The 21,432-nt window shown below is 35.0% G+C and overlaps 1 protein-coding gene across 5 annotated transcripts; it reads left to right on the top strand.

Annotated features, from left to right (window-relative positions):
* The first annotated feature begins 418 nt into the window (after positions 1-418).
* LOC122026391 (probable ribosomal RNA small subunit methyltransferase B) lies at positions 419-15,931 on the top strand. Of its 5 annotated transcripts, none has more exons than XM_042585099.1 (19): positions 419-597; positions 673-741; positions 839-999; positions 5,976-6,089; positions 6,363-6,428; positions 7,089-7,172; positions 7,262-7,348; positions 7,492-7,583; positions 7,668-7,728; positions 8,602-8,661; positions 9,400-9,460; positions 10,644-10,751; positions 11,243-11,361; positions 13,572-13,643; positions 13,850-13,935; positions 14,652-14,748; positions 15,205-15,356; positions 15,438-15,552; positions 15,661-15,931. In XM_042585099.1, the coding sequence occupies exons 1-17, from the start codon at positions 450-452 to the stop codon at positions 15,346-15,348; spliced, it is 1,629 nt and encodes a 542-aa protein (XP_042441033.1). In that variant the 5' UTR covers positions 419-449; the 3' UTR covers positions 15,349-15,356; positions 15,438-15,552; positions 15,661-15,931. The 5 variants fall into 5 exon arrangements, with proteins under 5 accessions (XP_042441033.1, XP_042441034.1, XP_042441032.1 ...); XM_042585100.1 differs by having other exon boundaries at positions 670-741; positions 845-999; XM_042585098.1 differs by having other exon boundaries at positions 670-741.
* The last annotated feature ends 5,501 nt before the right edge of the window (positions 15,932-21,432 follow it).

Raw genomic sequence — 21,432 nt, 5'->3', positions numbered from 1 at the left:
TCAAACAATCATTCATGAGGTGTTGTCATCATGAACTCTGGAGTTCGAATCTTGGTAAAGCAGAGGTAAATGTCAACCTTATGTGCTAGTCATTATTCTAAAGACTAGTAGCAGCTCGTGATTTACCTCCTTCGTGTTGACCTTAAGACGAGTTGACGAGGAACGTTGGGGATGAACATATTCACCTTTTTGTCATCGAGTGACCCAAAATAATATTTACACTTATCAAGAATTGAATTGTCTCATTGATGATGAATACTATCAGAGTACCAACTTGGCTACACATATCCGTGGGCAAGGAATCCCTTATTATTCTTCCTAAATTGCTTAGCCCACTAAGGAAGGCCCATGTTGCGGCCCAATCGAGCCTGTTTTTTTTTAACTATTAATCCTCCTATCCACAACCTTTTCTACCCTGTCCAACGTTGAGCGTTCCCACCGAAGCAGCCATGGAGGGGGCTTCAGTTTCCTCTTTATGCTCCCACTTCCTCTCTTCTGCTCTTTCTAAGATCCCCTACCCTCAAAAGGCTCATCCTCCCTTCTCTGGCCCTTTTCACGGATCAATTCCCATTGCTCGGATCTCCACCTACTTCCCAGGTAAAAAAAAAAACTGGATTTTTGTGATTTTTTTCCCTACTGGATTGGAGCTCACTGAGAAAAAACACGCAGTAGGTTCTCCGGGTCCAAGAAAGAAGAGCAATGATAATACGGTTAATACTGAGATTTCGCCTCACCGAGCGGGTACGTGAGTCATAATGTAGCAAAAGCGTGTGTTTTCCTTTTAATCCTGTTTTATTTGGTGTTTCTCCAAAAAAAAAAAATGTGTTCTTTTGTCGAGGAATAGTATCTGCGGTGAGATTGTTGAGGATCGACCAGGGAGGGGCGTTTGCGGATTTGTTGAACGAGAAGGGGAGGAATTCAGCAAAGAATGAGATGGGTTACGTCGAGAGGACGCTTGGTTTTCGCACGAGAGATTTGGATGATAGAGATATTAGACTGGTAGTGATAAATTGCTCACCTTTTTTTTTATTATTTTTTTTCAGTTCTGTGCCTCAAATTTGATTGCCAAATTTCAAATGTTCTAAAACATTATAGTAGGGGAAACTGCATATTTGTCCCTTTAACTTTATAAATTTCTAGATTTTTTTATCACAACATTTAATATTGTATAAATATCTAATAAATTCCATTAGTTTAAATAAAATCAATTTTAGTGATATTCAATTAATTATATATTTTATTTGTTCTTATTATGATAGCAAGGTTTAGTGATGCCAAAACTTATGTACCAATTCTTGGAATGTAGTGTTAGTGAGGTGCAATGGTGCCTACCTATGCGAACGAAAGTTAATGGAAATCTTTGTGGCACAAAATCATGGTTCAAGAAAAATGTTTTTGTACTATCCTAGTGACAAAAAATGATAAATTTCTAAGAATTTCATTAGTGGGTGTGGTGATGCTTACCAGAGTACAAAAATGCATGCATATGTTTGTGGCATAGAATCATACTTGCTCAAGACATGATTCTACATTATCCTAGTGACAAGAATATAAAAAATTATTAGGAATGTCATTAGGGAGGTGCAGTGATGCCTGCTTATAAAAATTGAAACTAGGGAAGCCAATGGATACCTCTATGACATATAACCATTTTTTTAAGGAAAACATGATTCTACCCTTGTTTAGTGAGAAATGTGAAACTAGTGAGGTTTATTGATACCCACATATCATAATGGAAGCTAATATAAGTCTTTGTTACATAATTCATATTTTGAACGCATGAGTTACATAAAATCATATTTCAAATGGTTGATTTTGTATAGAACTATGTTAATGTTGATATAATTGTCAATATGATCAGATGAGTTAATTACCGAGTTGGTAGAGGGTATTTGATGCTTCACAAGTAGTGAAGGGCTCAAATTTCACCAAGGGAAATAAGTTTGTTAATGTCTGCCCTAAGAGCCAATCATAAGATGATTGATATGAGACTTTTGTATCATATTTTAATAATAGGCAACGTTTTGTGTTTATTATGTTTAATTTAGATTTGTGTAAATTTGAAAAAAAATATAATATGCCTTAGAGTGGTAGGTTCTGTTCTATAGGATATCAATTATTTGAATTGATTGTGAGAGACTATAGATATATAAAACAACATTATCTTCCTAGTCAAGTATTAATGTATAAGAGCATTATTAATGCATTGAGACTAGTATATAGGCTAAATGTTGACTTAATTTCACAAGTCATAAATATGAGATATTAAGTTAAGACATGAGTATATATTAGAGAATATGTACTGAATTGACCCACCATGAGAATATTTCATGAATTGTTATATGAGTGTCATAAGCATTCTCATAGTGACTATTAGTATAAACAATCCTTTAGCCTGAAGTCACTACGGTTTCCTACATAAGGAGATATGTACTTTAGTATCGACAAACGTCATCTCCGGTAACAAGGTTAATTATAAAGTCATTCCTTAGGTATGTAATGAGTTATATAGAAGGATGTGAGTGATATAGATGAAATTTATCCCTTCCATATAATGGAAGTGGCCCTTTGATTAAGTAGGACTATTAAAATGCGTGACTATATAGTATGAGATATTGAGTTTATTTTGTTAAGTCTACTTAGAGATCAAGAAACACATAGATTGACGAGAGGATGATACAATCTATGCCTCGTAAATCAATCTAGATGTCTATTATGATCTTGAGTGAAGGATTGAGTCACGATCGAGATCCGGATCTGTACTTGGTCATGCAATACATAAGGGGAAAGGGAGGGGGGAAGACTCGTCCTAGACAGAGTCCAATTACTCAATTTTTCTTCTTCCTCTTTATTAATAATAACACTCCTTATATATGGAGTCAAACATGACACGATTCAGGAAAGATCAACATAAAAACGAAACAAGGAATCAAAAATAGAAAAAATAATTAGGCTATTATTTGTTTCTAATATAGCAATAGTTAAATTAGATCATTATTTATTTTCTACTAATTAGGTAATAGCTAATTTATTTCTACTATAGCAGTAGCTAATTAGGCGGTAACTAATTTGCTTCCAACTATAACGGTGTCCTACAAAGGCATCCACCTCGACGTCCGCATCATCACTCCCCTCCTTGATGCTAAGTTTGTCCTCAAGCTCGAAAGCAGGGTATAACGCCACTAATAGCATTGAGGGAAATTTTTGAATCACTTCCCCCTCTTCCTCACCTTCCTTGTCATCATCAAACACTTCAATTCAAAACAGGCATTTACACTTGTGACCCATGGAGTATGACTCATCAAAGTTAAAACAGAGGGTCTTGGCTCTCCGTTCTGCCATCTCGGTTCGAGTCAGACGCTTGAAGAATGAAACTGGTGGAGTCTCCTTGTTGATGTCTCCTGTTGTCTTGGTCTTCGCCAAAGGAGGGCCTGCATTGCTAGTGTTGAGCTTGATTGTAGTCCCACCCCAATTCGTGTGCAGCACCCCCGCCTTGATGGAAGTACTTCTTCCGTTCTAATGCCCTGACCATATTCATTGCAATGCCTAGGTTTTTAAGCTTCTGCAATTTGATGTCGATATGGAGATCTTCGACTAGCCATGCAGTGGACAAGTTAACCTGTTGTTGTGGTCGGAGGTCTGAGGTCTGGCTGAGGTGGGACTGGAACTGCCGCTCGTAGTCTTCTACCGAGCTTGTCTGCTTCATATTTGCTAGCTCTCCCACAGGTTGTTGCTCATAGGCGGCCCAAAGCGGATATGACAATAGATTTTGAATTGATTCCAAGTCATATCTGGCTCTTCTGCCCCATCTAATCAAACCAAAGTTGGGCTTCCCCTACCAAGTGGCAAGCAGCAAAGCCAACCTTGTCGGTTTCTATGGTCCTTTGGTTGACAAAGAATTTTTCACACCTTTTAATCCAACCCAGTGGATCCCCTTCTCCAGAATAGATGGGGAACTCTATCTTCGAGTACTGTGGAACCAGGGTGCTACTAATTGGCGGTTCAGGTCTAACCTCCGAGGCTTTGGAAGGGCCACACTCCACGCTAGTAGGGTTGTTTATGGTGGGCACCGGCTGTCGTCTTTTCTCTTGAATAGTACGGGATAACTCAGTCATCTGCTCCTCTAGTCCTCACTGGCAGAAGGTGATCTGCTGTTGTGAGATCAATCTTTCCATGAAGGCATCGAGTTTGGATGTGGTAGGATCTGTGTCACCCATGATTGACTCTGATACCATGTTGTTATGGTCCCGAGTGCAGGATCGAGTCACAGGTCGAGATCCGGATCCATACTTGGTCATGCAACGCGTAAGGGGGAAGGGAGGGGGAAAGACTCGTCCTAGACAAATTCCAATTACTCAATTTTTCTTTTTCCTCTTTATTAATAATAACACTCCTTATATAAGGAGTCAAACATGACACGATTTAGAAAAGACCAACCCATAAAGGAAACAAGGAATCAAAAATAGAAAAGCTAATTAAGCCATTATTTGTTTTTACTATAGCAGTAGTTAAATTAAGCTATTATTTATTTTCTACTAATTAGGCAATAACTAATTTATTTCTATAGTAGCTAATTAAGCAGTAACTAATTTGCTTCCAATTATAACAATGTCTAACAAAGGCATCCACCTCGGCGTCCACATCAATGTCATGGACAAAAGGATTAAGTTATACAATAAAATAGTCATGGATAAGTTATGTTGAATCTATAATATTCTCGTCACTTGAGTAGCCATAATGTATTGCTAGATACCACTGCTTCTGTCTTTAAAATGAGATTTTAGAGTCACTGTCAATGTTACGAGAACCTATTGGGTCGCACACATAGAGTACATCGATTTTGGAGTTTGATTTATTTTAGTATGGCTAAAATAAATTGGGCCTAAGTTTTAAATCTGAAATTTGTTTTGGATCTTAAACTTGTTGAATTAATGGGTTAATCTAATTTGCGTTTGAGTTTTTCAAACAAGCCCAAACCAAATAAAGCCCATTTTTTTTATACCCATGTTATAATTTTATGGATATGCATGAAAAAAGGGGGAAATGTCTTATTAGATATGACTTGGAGGTTGAGTAGGTTATGAACACAATTTTATCTAATAAGATCATGTCAACCCTAAAAGTTAGGGTTTGATCTCACTTAAATAGTAGCTAGAACTACAACATGGGAATTAAAGACTCCAATTGTGCTCATGAGATGGGTGGCAAAGCAGCTGTGCTCGTGTGGATACCATAGAGGCACCAACGTGCTGATCGTATTGAGTTCGACTTTATTCTCCAGATTTGCAATGGTTCAATGCATCAAGAGGTAATATTCTGCACAAACGTTTAATTAGAATTCACATGGATCAATGGTGGTTTCTTTTTCACGCTGCACTTTCATCTTTAATTTTGCTTCGGAACCCTACAGTTTCCAAGTTCTATTTAAACAATAAATTAGCCTGATTGTCAATAAAGTCTACAAAGTTCTAGTTGATAATTGATGAGATTTATGTGAAGATTAAGGGTACTATTTGAAAAATTCAATCAAGTCTGCAAAGTTCTAGTTTATAATTGATGAGATTTATGTGAAGATTAAGGGTACTATTTGAAAAATTCTAAAAGGGCCTATTTACATGCTTTTGAAAGAGGGTGCCTTTTTCAAGCTTTTCTGAAAAGTAGGAGACCTTTTTGGGGCCTTTTTTTGACATTAAATAAACACATATTGATTTTTTTATAAAAAAATAATTGGAATTGTTTAAATTCAAAGGCATTTCATAGAATGTTTAAAGTTAATGGAGAAAAATTGTAACTTCCAATCATTAAGCTACTATTTTAAGAGAGACAAACTCATTAGTAGCATACAACATGTTTTTTTTTGTTTTAATAAAAAAAAAATTTATATTCATAAGAATATATGTGCAAATTTTTGAATAGTAAAATCAAATATTGTGCAATTAATCTTCAGTGAACTTACTTTCCCCACTATGTTGTAGGTGACTGAGATTGTTGGAGGAACTGTACGCTGGAGACGCTACCTTGACCATCTCATCATGTCTCTTTGCAAGGAGGAGGGCATGTTTAGAAGCATGGAGCCACTGCTTTTGCAAGTATGACCTTATTATACAGACACTCAGATCATTAGTAGAACTTCAAATGAACAAAATAAAAATGCAATATCTAGGCCTTTTTTTGTAGCATGAAAGCTTTGTTCAGGTCACATTCCTCTGCGATACATAATTCTTAATTAATGTCAATTATTTAACTCATGTTTGTTTAAATTCATATGTTTCTCAAGGTATATCATTATTATTAGATACCTTGGCCTAATGTTTCAATCACTGTTAATCTATGATGTATTGGCAACATTCTCTAACTTTTAGGTACTTCGAATTGGGTTTTATGAGATTATCAAGCTAGAAATGCCCCCATATGCTGTTGTTGATGAGGTACATTTCTTTTATTTAACTTCCAAATAAGTTGTTGAAATTACCTTTGATTTGATAGTTGATTGAAGTATTGAGAAACAAGAGGAATAGGACCTTTTTTTCATGATTAGTTTCAAAATATCACATTGTTCATGGCTTCAGTTTGCATCAATTATTTCTAGATGTGGTGCCCATTAGACTTACAGAATTTTTTTTAGACTATGGAATGATCTGTTATACTTTACACTTTACAGATCATAGTGTTTGATAGTTTGGAAATGACACATACAGAAGTCAATTCATTAGAGATGAGAATTCTAGGATGAATGTGTGAGAACACTACAAAAAACTTGAAATACTATCCATTAAGTCTAAATTTGATAAGATATAAGTTGAGGGAACACAAGTTAAGATGATGTGCACATTTTAAAAATGACCAGTAAATTTAATAATTGGATAATTTTGTCGATTTAGAGTTGAAGGTATGAAGGAAAGATATATCATTAGTGAGATAATCTTGTAAAGAGTTCAATGATGCAACAATATCCATATACCCTTCCCCAAATTGTTAGGAGTAACATAAATTTATGATGATGATGGCATTAAGATGATGGTATTGTTTGTTTAATTTACCTTTTATCTTTACAAGCTAATGTATTATGACTTATTTTGAAATCTTAGAATGTCAAACTTGCAAAAAGGGCTTTAAGGCCTGGAGCAGGAAATTTGGTTAATGGAATTTTGCGGAAGCTGCTTTCACTGAAGGTGCTTGATCATGTTGTTTGGCTTTTGTTTGACCAGAATCTTGTTGGCCTCTTATTTTTATTTGACCAAGTATTCTCTTTCTGTTTCAGGATACAGATTCGCTTCCCTTGCCAAAGGTAGTCGGTGATGATCGTTCACAAGCACGTGCTCTTGCCATTATACATTCCCACCCAGTGGTGAGCATTTGCCTGTGTTAATTGGTACTTCAGTTTTAATTAGTCCGAAATTAATTCGAAAATGAGGTTATTTTAGCCACTAGAATGTAAAGAAACAAGCAACAAAACTGATGGAGGTCAATTTTTTTTTTTCTATTATTCAGTGGATGGTGAGAAGATGGATAAACTTGTGGGGGGTCGAGGAATCTGTGAAACTAATGAATTGGAATAACAGTAATCCTTATTTTGGACTAAGGTTTGTGTAACATCTGATGCTACACTTTTCTGGATTTTAACACCTCGTTTTTTATGCAACTGATGATAATCCAGTTTCTGTTAGGGTTAACACTGCCAAAGGTTACACAAGAATTGACCTTGCTAATCAATTGAAATCCTTGAAGGTGATTTAAGTTTCTTTTCTGTCACAGCACAATTATCATAGCCACTTTCTAGCTTGGACACTTGCTACATTTCAGAGCATGTGATTTAGGAATCAAAATATTTTTGGTTTCATAGCTCTCAAAGGATTTGAAAAGTTTCCCTATCATGATCCTATCCTTAATTCTCCTTGTTCTCCATGAAAGATATGTGGCAATGAACTTTTTCTTGATCGATAACTATATTTCATGTGTAGTCTCTGTTTAGGAAGCTTCATCACAAACTAACATGAATTATTAAAATAAGCAACAAGTAACAAGATAGTTTATAGGAGGGATATTAGAGTATGTTTTGCTTGAGATGTCTTTGACATTTGAGCTTGAATGCTTTTTTTACAACTAAAGATGAAAAGGTGAAAATCAAATCATCCATAGGAGGTGGTAGATTAGCTCATAGCTATGTCTTCCAGAGACTGGGGACTCCACTAACATTGTTTGGGATTAATGTTGAAATTCTTCTGATCTATTTAACTTTAATCCCCTTTTTTGTCTTCATCATAACCTACTTGCCTGCTCGCCATTTTGCTCTTGCCAAGTTATATGATATTTGTTTGTGACCTTAAGTTCCAGTTCCCATATTTTTTTTTACTCAAGCAAGCAATTACTAGAAATGGAACTGTATGTACACACCCATAGACATCCAGAGAGAGAGAGAGAGAGAGATTGAGTTGTCGTGTGGGTTTAGAGATGGCTTGTAATGGGCTGCATTGATGCTAAAATTTGGTCATCTGAAAATCTGGGTTCTTGTCATATTGCAAGAGAATTTGTTACTTACAACATTTGAATGTTTCTATAAGCATATATTTTCTCTATATTTAACTTAACGGTTTTCCTCAGGTTCCATTTGAACTTTCAACATATTTAAAGGATTTTGTTCGACTTCAAACTGGGATGCAGGTATTGCAACAAATTAGAATTGTTTTTACACATCATGACAATGTGTTTATTTTTTAGCGATGCATTCTTCTGTTGTATGTCATTGAATTGATTGATTACATTCTCGTATACAAAACTTGTTCCTTCATGACTTCAAAATATTACGGAAGGGTTGTCTTATTGACCATGTGGAGTGGGGTTGTTGGCATGAATGAAAAGAAAGGAAAAGTAGGCAAAATAAAGGAGGGAGAAGAAGTTTACAAAAAAAGATAGCAGAGTCAATTTCAAGAAGAAAAGACACTAAAGACTGTAAGAAGTTTGGACTCATCTGGCAATTACACCCTCAGTCCAAACATTTATGACAAGGACCAGTAAGTACAGGACAAACTGCCTGTTACTAGCTAGTATTTAGAATGCTGTGCAAACAGATATGCTTATACATCAACGCATATGCATATAGCATATCTTGAAAACTTCCGTAAAAGACTTGTCAATGTAGGTAAAATTGGTATTACTTGGTCATGTAATTTTGCTAGGTTTTCACTCTTATTATGTGTGACTTGATTTTTTTGACATTTTAATATCCATTATCTTGCCAACATTCTTGAGTCTCAAAGCACTCACCAAGGTACACTCCCAGCATTGTCATTGGAGTCCCATAATTGAGTTTAGTAATTAAAATTCTCTGATGTGCCCTTTTCAAGTTTAATTTATGGTACTACTCTTAGCATCAGATTTCTAACTTCTCCTTCTACTCAGACTGTAATACAATCTGGACTACTAAAAGAAGGTATATGTTCAGTTCAGGATGAAAGCGCAGGTAGTAATTTCTCAGACTCTTTTTATCACATAAATTTTGAGCGTAATTTCTTTACTATCAAGAATTATTATTTTCAATGAGCAAGTTGATATTTGCCATGAGTATTTATGATTTATAGAGCTTTCAAATTTCTGTGCATTTTTGGTTACGTTTTGCAGATATATCTTTACTTTGCAATGGATATCAAACTTGTATACATCTTCACCAAGTATAATAATGGAAACAGCTGCTCCACTTAGAACTCCAAGCTTGCTCATGCGAAGTAATAGATAACCTAATTCCAAGCATTATATCCATCTTCATCCTGAATGAACTATTGGTTGCCTCATTGAAAGTGGTTTCTATTCCATATTTTTCAGACTAAATATTCAAGAAAGACCTAGTATATTCCATTTGCAATCTTAAGCATACATGTCTGTAGCATTCAAGGATTAAGGTTCTGAGCTGTGCCAGCCGGCACGGGTAGAATTCGGCACTAGCACCAAGTGGAGCTCTCTGCGGGCCTTAGTGAGGTCGTGGTGGCCTTGCTTAGCCACAAGGCTTCCGGAGGTTGCGATGGGCTCGCTTGGCCTCCCAAGGTTGCAACAGCCTCGCTTGGCCAGGAGGTCGTGGCAACCTTGTCTGGTTGGATGCCTCCGTGAGGTGGCAGTGGCCTCATGGAGAACCCCCAGCCAAGCCTAGCCGCAGCCTTGTGGCAGCCAGCTGCGATCGATTTTCCCCTTTTAAAATTCTTTTCTTTCCTTTCTTCCTTTTCCCCCATGTTTCCATCTTTTTCTTTTCCACTGAGAATCTTTTCTCTACTGTTGATTCCTTTCCCTTCAGGTTATAAAAGGACTGAGAATGCATCACTAAACACACTAAAACTGAATGAAATTCACACAAAGAACCAATCTCGCATATAAAAATCTCACAAAAAGGAGAAATCTCACAAAGAGAAAAAGTATATTAAAATTGAGAGTTGTTTACGTGAAGGTTTATAGAACACAAAGACAAAAAGAGATTACAAACTCTAAGTGACTTGTTCCCAATAACTGTCTAGCTTTTAAATTTTTCAAAAACAAATTTTAAATTCTTTTCCCTAATTTGAGTTCACATAATGTTCCTTTTTTTTTCTCATAAATGTTTGGATCAATCATAAAGTATTGGAACAATATTATTGACACGAGACAATATTCCATAATAGGTCTAGTTGTGTCAGTTGTGGACCCGCAACCAGGAGATACCATCATTGATTGTTGCGCTGCCCCTGGTGGAAAGACACTCTTTATGGCATCACGTTTGAGAGGCCAAGGTAATATCATATGTGAAAATATAGTCTTCTTTACATAGTTCTTTCTCATGTCCGAAGCAGCGTTTTAGTGGTTCATTATGACAATCTAGTTCCTCCAGGTTTGGGGCAATAACTTTTCAGTGAAATCCCAGTTTACATATACCAAAAATAACACTTATTCATGAAAGAAATTTTGAAGTTTCTTTCAGAACTATTGCATGGAAATATTGTGCACGGTAGAAAATATGAAAGCTAGTAGGATTATGAATGTATTCTCTCTAGAATACATTGGATAGTTCCGACTGAGACAGATGGAAATGAAAATGGCATGTCTTATGAATTTAGTATTAGTTTTATAGCATGTAACAGTCTAACTAATAAGTTCCATCTAATTGACTTTAAGGATGCCCTATCTGGGGCTGGTTGCCTTTTGGCCACAAACTTTACATTTAGTCTTGATTTGCCTTTTTCTAGAGATTAGTTAGAAACTTAACTCTGATTCTCTTTTCCAGGTATGATATTGGCAATAGACATAAACAAAGGACGCTTAAGAATTCTTAAGGAAACATCCAGGTTACATAATGTCCATAATGTGGTGACTACAACCAATGCGGACCTTCGTTTATATGCCGTGAGTATACAGTTCACAAATTTTAATGATACAAATGCATATTTATCATAACAATCCTTATATCCAGCTAATCTTTATGAATGTTCGGATTGGAAATCTACTGTCATTCTTCTAATATCATGTTAATTCCTTGGTGCTTTCATTAAATCTCAAGAACATAACATAATCCATGTACTAATCTGACAAAGCTGTGATCAGAACCTTTGTTTCATGTGCTGGTACATATTTCTATTTGTGGGGATTGATATGAGGGATATAGTTTGGTTTATACCATTTGTATTACCAACCTTTATTGATCTGACCATGTAACTGGTATCAGAGCTCTTCTAAAATCCTTGTGAGCAATTCCTGTGGAGGAAGCAAGTCAGTGCACAAGCTGTGTGGTTCTGGCAATAAAGAATGTGTGCATTAGGAATAAGATGATGCAAGCAGCAGAAGAATTTATTAATGAAGTTGATGGTTGGAACCTGCAACAAGGAGATTGTGACTGGAACAGAATCCCAACCGTAGGAGCAGTTCTGTGCATGACGCTCAGATCGCATGATGGGAACAAACACAAGGTGGCTCTGACACTATGTTGTAATGGACAAATTATTAGGGTAAATTCCCCTAGATAGTCCCCTCTTGTTGCATTAGTTATCTTATTTTATTATTTTACATATTGTGTAATTGCATATTTACAAGTAGGTTGCCAACATCCTCCTGATTTTGCTCTTCTCTCACATATCCTCCTGGACAACATTCAATTGAGTTTCTGCATATCCAATCTCCTCCATTGCCTATTCTCGTCCCTTATAATATTTCCCTTTGCTAGCACCAATTGGCAATGGCACCTTATTAGATCATCATTGTTTTTGCTTCGTCTCCTCTTTTGTTAGCACAAGACCTTTGTAGTTGTCTTATTCTGTTGTCTCCATGCCTTTGCAAAACCCTCTATCCCTTAGTGTCTTCTATTGTTGCACCTCCACACATCTATTCTCCATCCACCTATTGCTAAACAATATACATCAACAACTCTGTTGCGCCACATGTCTATTTGTTCTAGCCATCTTCTTTGGAACCGCCTGGCAGCATATTGGTGCCCTGTAGATAGACTTGCTATGACCCTGAAATTTTAATTGGGTCACCTATCGGTTAAAAGGAAAAAAGCTAGTATCTAAAAAAGGCAGATTAAACAATTGCAATATTTGAAACTTGAACAGTATGCCATATTTTCTTTTTTCTCAAGGTAAGATACCGCTAAATTCTCTATCTCAGTTTTATTGTTTCATTTATTTTTGATATATTGGCTCTATCATTTAAGATGATAGTAGTTGCCCTTTGTCTCTCTATCATTTCTCTTTCCTCAAAATCCATATTAGTTTTATTTCTATGTCTCTCCTTCCATCTGCTCCCTCTATGGTGAAATGGTCAATTTTTTTTCTCCCAGTGTATCTCTTTTCCTAATATTATTTTTATCAGAAATATTTTATATATCCCTTCATTGCACTCTTGGTAGATAAATTAGTCATTTCCTCTCTTCCAATATCCTCTTTATTTTCTATCGAGATTCAAGTTGATGCCAAAACTTAACTTGGCTTCCTCCTTAAGATCTTCTTCCTCAACTTAGAGAATAATATTAAACTTTATCCCACGCCTTCTCGTTTATGCCAAATGAATAGATACTAAAATGTCTTTTCTGTCAATTCTTCACAATTTGTCTTTCTTTTCCCCCCACAAACTAGACATCAATCAATTCTATGATTCAGCTTGAAGGAAGTGTTGTTATATGGCTGTTAGAGTGTGTGTGTGTGTGTGGCTTTTTTTACAAGTGGGATATGTAGTTAGTAGATATTGTGTTAGAATCTCCCCTTTTCTGCCATAATAATACAATTATATCCCTCTCAACTATGTCAAATCTAATTTGACTAGTCTAATCATAAACTCAAATTAGCTTCTTCAGAGGTAAAATAATATTATGGAACCCTGATTGATCTAGATTTTTCTGAACTCTATTTATCTGCATCATTCTAAACTGAGGCTAAACAAGAGAAAAATAAAATAACTAAACAGGTCATCCTCGTGTATAGTATTTATGTGTCGTTTTGACTTTTTCTTTTAGAAAAAGAAACTTGTGAAAGGTATTTTTTTGTTGTTAGTAATGTGCTTGCTGGGCATTTTGTTATGGTTCTGGGCATAACTTATTGCAAGTTATATTTTCTTCCTTGCAGGAAATGCATAATATTCAGTTTGACAAAGTCTTGTTAGATGTTCCTTGCTCAGGACTGGGTGTCCTCTCCAAGGTACATTAGGGTCCAAGTACTTGGATAAGATGCATGTTTCTTTTATTCTATTATTATTCAGATTTCGTCAACTAAATTGATTAAGATTTAATGTTCAGATAAATTGTGCAAAGCTACATACCTTTTTTCATGAGTAAAATTTATGTTGTTCTTAGATTTTTTTTTCCCTTACACACTTGCTTTTTGGTTACCTTCTTCACTAAAAGCGGGCAGATTTGCGCTGGAATAGACGGTTTGAAGATTTTGAGCAATTGAAGAATTTGCAAGATGAGCTCCTCAATGCAGCTTCCATGTGAGGTTCTTTTTATTCTTCGTTTGCCTTTTAATTGCAAAATCCTAGATGAATCTTTCAGAGTAGTTCATTATTATATCCTTCAAGTGGATAGAGCTGCTGTGACTGTTTGCTAAGGGTGGTAAACGAGTCAAGCCGTTCGCGAACTATTTGGGTCTTGGCTCGAAAAAAAGTTCATTCGAGTTCGTTCGATTAAGTTAACGAGCCAAATTTCGAGCTTAATAGTATTTGGCTCATAAGTTCGTAAACATATTTGTTTAAAGTCTCACAAACATGTTCGTTAAGAGGCTCGTTTATATATATATATATATATATATATATAGCTAATTATCTTAAATGAGCTTGAACTAAGTTCGTTTAATTTTTAAACGAGTTTTTTTTAGCCAAGCTCGAGCCGAACTTAAACTATTTAATTTTATTATGAGCCAAACTCGAGCTTAAAAACTAAAGCTTGAATCGAACTCGAGTCGAGCTTGAGCTTAGGGATAACAAACCGAGCCCAAGCTCGAGCCTCTTATTGTTTGGTTCAGCTTGACTCGTTTACAACCCTAGATTGTTACAACAATACATTTCATAGCATTTGACTAATTACGTTGCCCTTTATGTTTTTCAATCTATATAAATTTGTATCTTTCTAGGCATACTGGTATTTTCTCATGCTTTGAGAATACTCGATGCACATCTTACGAGCTTATAATTTTGACAAACATGAATAGGTTGGTAAAGCCCGGCGGTGTGCTTGTGTATAGTACTTGCTCCATTGATCATCATGAAAATGAGGGGAGGGTGGCAGCATTTCTTCTGAGGCATCCGGTAACTTAAATTTTTTTTGTTTCATGAATCTATCGTTCAAGCTTGATCTTACATTCACTAAGTGGAGTAACATGCAAAAATATGACATCGATAACCCAAGGCCTAGATGTAAACTATTACAAATGCTTGAAGGACAATTCCATGCTAGGGATTCAATCTCTGGTTGAGATGTTACTATTTTGATATTGTATCATATCGACACAATAGGCTGGCAAATGTTGAAGTGTGCCGAGATATAATATACTAATACTTCATCGCATTGCATACATTCTCACCTGTCAATCATATAAATCGGGTGAATGTGTTGTGCAACTGCCAATGTGAAGCCTTCCACAAGCTAAGCTTTTCCGTGACTTTAACCTCGCTACCTCGGTTGCTGATGATCAATACGTAGGTTTTGTGGCCGTAAATGCTACGATGCTACATTTTTTTCATACCCACGGTATTTTTTTCCAGGAATTTGCTGTCAATTCTGTAGATGGATACGTTCCCCCTGAGTTTGTTTCAGAGGAAGGCTATTATTTCTCAAACCCGGTGAAGCATTGTATCGATGGTTCCTTTGCAGCTCGGTTGGTCAAAACCTCAAGTTATACAAGCTAAGTAGCTAAGTAAGTTTTCAATGCAAGATTCTATTTCGCTCGTAAAGTTTACGCAATCTAACCTTTTCCTCTAACAATGCTTGTATGCAGGATGGTTCGTTTGATGGAAACAAATTGTCTCCAAGTGAAAGAATGGCTATATGGAATGCCTACAAATTATTAGTAGAAATCAGGGCATCCTTACATTATCTTCCAGATCTATCAGGTTTGTTGAGATTATTTTTAGTTGTTTATCCAAAAAAAAAAAGCATTCCCCTGTCGTGAAATCAAGAAATCGATCGAGTAACAATCATACCCGATGGATCAACTTCAGGTGTGCTAGAAGGAACTCGAGGTATGCGGTTTAACAGGCACCATCAGCAGTGAAAAACAATACAAGAATGGATGAACTCAAAGCAACTGAAACTGATAATAAACAGTGAGAAACAATGGAATATGAAGAACAGTATTTGTCATTAATTTATTAGGGAAAAAAACAGATTTCTGGCATGCTTTCCATTTCAATATAAAATAGTATTCCTTCCATATGTATAAGATTCTATTTGTCTAGAGGTTGATCTCCGTAAAGCTTTTGATATGGTTGATTGAGATTTCTTGCAAGTGGCTCTTGTTGGTTATGTTGTTTCCCAACAATTCTGCTCATGGATTTTGGAATGCATCTCGACAGCATCGTATTCGATTGGTCTCAATGGAGGGGTGTATGATTTCTTTAGCCAGAGACATGGATTACGACAGGGTGATCCACCTTCTTCCCTACTCTTTGGATTATGTCTCGATGTATTCTCAGACTTGCTAAAAGTTGTCTCTCAATTAGGTTTTCATTTCCACCCTATGTCTAAAGTGTTAGTATTAGCTCTTAGAGTTAATTATGAGATGATTAATAATAAAATTTTTATATCATATTTCATTAACAAAAAAAATAAAATTTATGGTTATTATATTTATTTTAGATATGTGCTAGATGAATAAGTACAATAATGTCTTAGGGTAGTAGGTTCAAGTCTACAAGATATCAATTGGTTGAATTAATAGTGTGAGACTGTTTATATATATATATAACTATTCTTAGTCAAACATTAATGTACAAGAACAATATTAATGCGTTGAGATTAGCATGTAGGTCAATTGATGACTTAATCTCATAAGTCATGGGTATAAGATATCAAGTTGACACATAGTATATGTATTAGAAAATATATACTGAATTGACTCGCTATGAGAATGTTTCATGGATTGTTATATGAGTATCATAAACATTCTCATAGTGACTATTGGTATGAATAATCCTTAGACCTGAAATCGCTATAGTTCTTTACATAAGGAATTTGTACTTTGATATCGGCAAATGTCACCTGTAACAAGGTGGACTTTAAAGTCGATCACTCGGTATGTAATAAGCTATGTAGAGGGATGTGAGTGATGTAGATGTGATATATCTCTTCCATATGTCAAAAGTGATATTTGCAAGTCCCTTAATTAAGTAGGACACAAGAATATATTATCGTGCTTAAATTAGTCAATATGAGATATTGAGCTTATTTGATTTAGTGTGTTTACTTAGAGATTAAGAAACATAAAAATTGATAAGAGGATGACACGATTTATGTCTCATGGATCAATCCAGATATTAAGGATGGAAGGACTAAGTTATACAAGATAATAGACACAGAAAGGTTAGTTTGAATCTCGACATTCTCGTCACTTGGGTTGCAATGATGCATTGTTAGATGTCAGTCATTGCATATGTATCTAAAATGATTTTAGAGACATTGTCAATGTTACGAGAATCTATTTGGTCACACACAAAAAATATGTTGATTTGGAGATGGATTTATTTTAGTTTGATTAAAATATGATGGATTCTAAGATTATTAGCTCAAGTCTGATCCGAATTAGACTCATTGAGTTAAACTTAAATGAATACAACCATTGGATTATTGAATTGAGTTTAATCCAAATTAGACTCAACTACTAACGAGGATTAATGTACATTAATAAAGATTAATGGAGCATTAATGAAAAGGATACCAAAAAGAAAAAAACCTTTTATATTCATTGAACGAGTACCGAAAGCTATTTGCAATGCATTTTCGTGTGAATCATTCTAGTCTTCCTCTTTTTCTTTTCTTGGCCGAATTATCCAAGTTGCTAGCACACCGAAGGTGGTTCTTCTCTGAAACTAAGTTCGTGTGACGAATGTGGAACATGTTCGTGTGGATACAGAAGAGACACGACCATTCTGATCGTGCTAAGATCATTCGAATCAAAGTTGCTACTGGGATTGTATCGTTCACATAACAAAGGTAGTCATTCTATCAAACTTTATATACTGTATTCACATGGATCTCTGGAGGGATCAATTTTTTCATTGTGTTTATGTATTGTTTTTCGCAAAAGATCTCTACAGTGGTATCAGAGCCGTTTATAAATGTGTATAAAATTATTTTAGTTATGTTTCATATGTGATATAAATAGCGAACATGTGTTTTTTATGATTGACATGATTGTATGAGTGTTTTTGTCGAGCATGAAATAGTTTGTATTGATCAAATTAAAGGATTGTAGTATCTTCATGCATATTATGAATGCGTGCTATAGTCCAATTTCATTTGACAAATCTTACATGACCTACGATTTTTATAATGGTCGATGCAGCTGTGTCAATCTGTTGAGAACAGATTGTGAAATAACTCACGAACAGTTGTGAACAAATTGTATAGTATTTGTCACATGTATCAATCTGTTACGAGGGAGATCTCGGATTATTCTTCATGAAGTGTGGGTAGTAACTGATTCAATGAGTTAAAAAAAATTAGTGGGACCACCGTAAGGTTACGGCTCATAAATCGTTGTTGAGAATCATAATAAAAGTATGTTATAGTACATGGTTAATATCTATTACGAATGATGTATGCCATGGTGCATGGTTATAACCCCTTATCCAATGTGATTGGATTATGTGTGTGTGTATATGTTGTAATTTATAATACGGTCTGTGAGTCGTGTCTTTTACTTTTTATACTTTCAGTTGTAAAAAATTAGACAACCCTTGAATATAACTCGAGGTTTATTTAAATTTGTAATGTACAATTAAGAATAGTTCTAGTCTACTGGATAACTATAGAAAAGGAGGAGGCCAACAATACATGACAACCAAGGAAACACTTGGAGAAGATGCAATTCCTTAGGTTGACCTTTCAATCTTCTCATTGGCTTGAGAAGATCGTAGTAGATGGGTCATAACCATATTATGTTTCTAATTATGTATATATGTTGATGTATGTCATTATGTATGTGATGCATGTTTAATTAGTTGTTTTATCATAATTAGGTCAATTTCATATGTCTACCAAAGTTTGGTACTCACTATTATCTTAATCAATTGTATACATGTTTGTCAAAGCAAAGTGACTCAATTTATCTTGGTAGAGTATGACAGGATAATTATGATGTCCAAATATTGAACTTTGGGTGTGACTTAACTAAGTTGCCTCAATTAGATTGAGAACTTAGAGACATATCACATACGTTAGGCAAACGAACAAATAGTCTTGTTCACCTAATTATCCAAGAGTTACATACGATGTAATTGGTAAACATTCTATATTATCCTAATATGGATCTTATCCCCACTTAAATGTTATTGGGTTTAGAGCTACTAGTGTGGGTAAACTCCGGTTGCTCACATCCATGACTTGCTCCTACTAAGTTTACAGTTCAATGGGAGAATCATTTAATTAAAGGTCTAATTAAATAATTTAAATATGATACTTATTTCTATATTTTATATTGTAGATCACCATATTATCAAATATGTTGAATACTCTCTCTCTCTCTCTGTGATCTGCCCTTTATAAGGACAAACTCAATAGAGCTAATTTCCTAAACTAGTACAGAAACTTGAAAATTGTTCTCAAACAAGAAAAAAAATTATATGTCCTAGAGCAACTCATTCTTGAATCACCCACCACTATTGCTATTCATGCTGATAAGGATACTTATAAGAACAATCAAGATGATGCATTAGATGTGTCATGTCTTATGCTTGTCATTATGAACTCTGAGCTTCAGAAGCAATATGAGAATATGGATACTCATGATATCGTTGAACATCTTAGATAACTATATCAAAGGCAGGTAAGACACGAGAGATTTGAGATATCTAAAGCTTTATTGCAATGAAAAATGCAAGAAGGAAGTCTCATAGGAACTCATGTACTTAAAATGATTAGGTACATTGAGAACCTTGAAAGATTGCAATTTCATTGAGCCAAGAATTGGCCACTGAGTTTGTTCTGCAATCGTTGCCAAAAGGCTACAGTCAATTTGCCATGAACTATAACATGAATGAACTTGACAAGTTATTACCTGTGATGTTAAGCATGTTAAGAACTGTTAAACTCAACCTTAAGAAGATAAAATCTAGTACAATATTAATGATGCAAAAGGGCAAAGGTAAATGATAGCCCAAAGGTAAGGGTAAAACTCAGGCCAAAGGCAAGACCAAATCGTATGCATTGAAACCTAAAGGCGATGTGTCTAAGGAAGGAACCTACTTCCATTGTGGTGAGATCGGACATTGGAAGAGGAATTGCAAATTATATCGGGAGGAAGTTAAAAAGAAGATAAGTGAGACTTCTGCCTCAGGTATGTTATAGAAGTCAATCTATCTATTTTTTCTTCATAAATATTAGATATCGGTTGTGCATCTCACATTTGTACTAATGTGTAGAGCCTAAGAAACACTAGATTGTTGATAAAGGGTGAAGTGGACCTACGAGTAAGCAATGGTGCAAGAGTTGTTGTTATAGCTTTAGGGACATATTCTTTATCTTTGCTCACTGGACTTATTTAGGAACTTGAAAAGTGCTATTATGTGTGTGTTTTAACTAAGAACATTATCTCTATTTCTTGTTTAGATAAAAAAAGTTTCTCATTTATAATAATGAACAAATGTCGTTTTGTTCATTTAAATGATATGTTCTATTATAGTATACTTCTTATGAATGAACTATATGTTCTAGACTTTGAAAACTCAATCTATAACATAAATATCAAACGATTCAAACCTAATGATTTAAACTAAACATACCTCTAACATTGTCACTTGGGTCATATAAATGAGAATCGCATATCACAACTCCATAAGGATTAACTTTTGGACTCATTTGATTTTGAATCATATGAAGTATGTGAATCTTGTCTACAAGGCAAGATGACAACAACTTTTAATAGACACAATGAAAGAGTTAATGATTTGTTAGGACTCATACATACTGATGTTTATGACCTTTTCAATATAGTAGCTAGAGGAGGTTATCAATATTTCATTACTTTTACTAATGATGTCAGTAGATATGACTATATGTATCTCATGAAACACAAGTCTAAATTTTTTGAAAAATTTAAAGAATTCAAGAATAAAGTACAAAACCAACTTAGTAAGCGTATTAAGAGTTTTGTAACCATCTCATTGAGTTTGAGATCATATCTCAACTCACTCTACCTGGAATATCATAGTGGAATGATGTATTAGAGAGGAGAAATCATACTTTATTAGATATGGTACGATCAATGATGAGTCAAATAGATCTTCCTTATTTCTTTCTAGAGACATGCTCTAGAGACGACTATTTATACACTTAACCGTGTTTCGTCTAAGGCAGTCATAAAGACACCATATACGATATGGACTAGGAAAAATCCCAAGATATTTTTTATAAAGATTTGGGGTTGTAAGGTTTACGTTTGACGTCAAGTTTCAGAGAAACTCGGACCCAAATCCAATAAGTGGTATTTTATAGAAATTCCTAAGGAAACGAAGAGATATTACTTTTATAATCTCATACAAGGTAAAGTGTTTGTTGTTAGAAATGATATTTTTCTAGAAAGAGAGTTAATTTCTAGAAGAACTAGTGGGAGTAAAGTCGATCTTGAAGAAATTTGAGATATGCAAATTAGTTTGAGGTCTTGATGGAAATTGAACTGCCACCATAAAGTGTTGTGGATCATGAATATGTTACATCGCAAGAAGTTGTGGAGCAACGACTTGTTCGAGTAGACCAAGCACTGCGTAGATCTAATA

The sequence above is a fragment of the Zingiber officinale genome, chromosome 10A (assembly GCF_018446385.1).
Source record: "Zingiber officinale cultivar Zhangliang chromosome 10A, Zo_v1.1, whole genome shotgun sequence".
Taxonomy (NCBI): domain Eukaryota; kingdom Viridiplantae; phylum Streptophyta; class Magnoliopsida; order Zingiberales; family Zingiberaceae; genus Zingiber; species Zingiber officinale.
The sequence above is the reverse complement of the archived record's forward strand: the minus strand, read 5'-3'. Positions and strand labels throughout refer to the sequence as shown.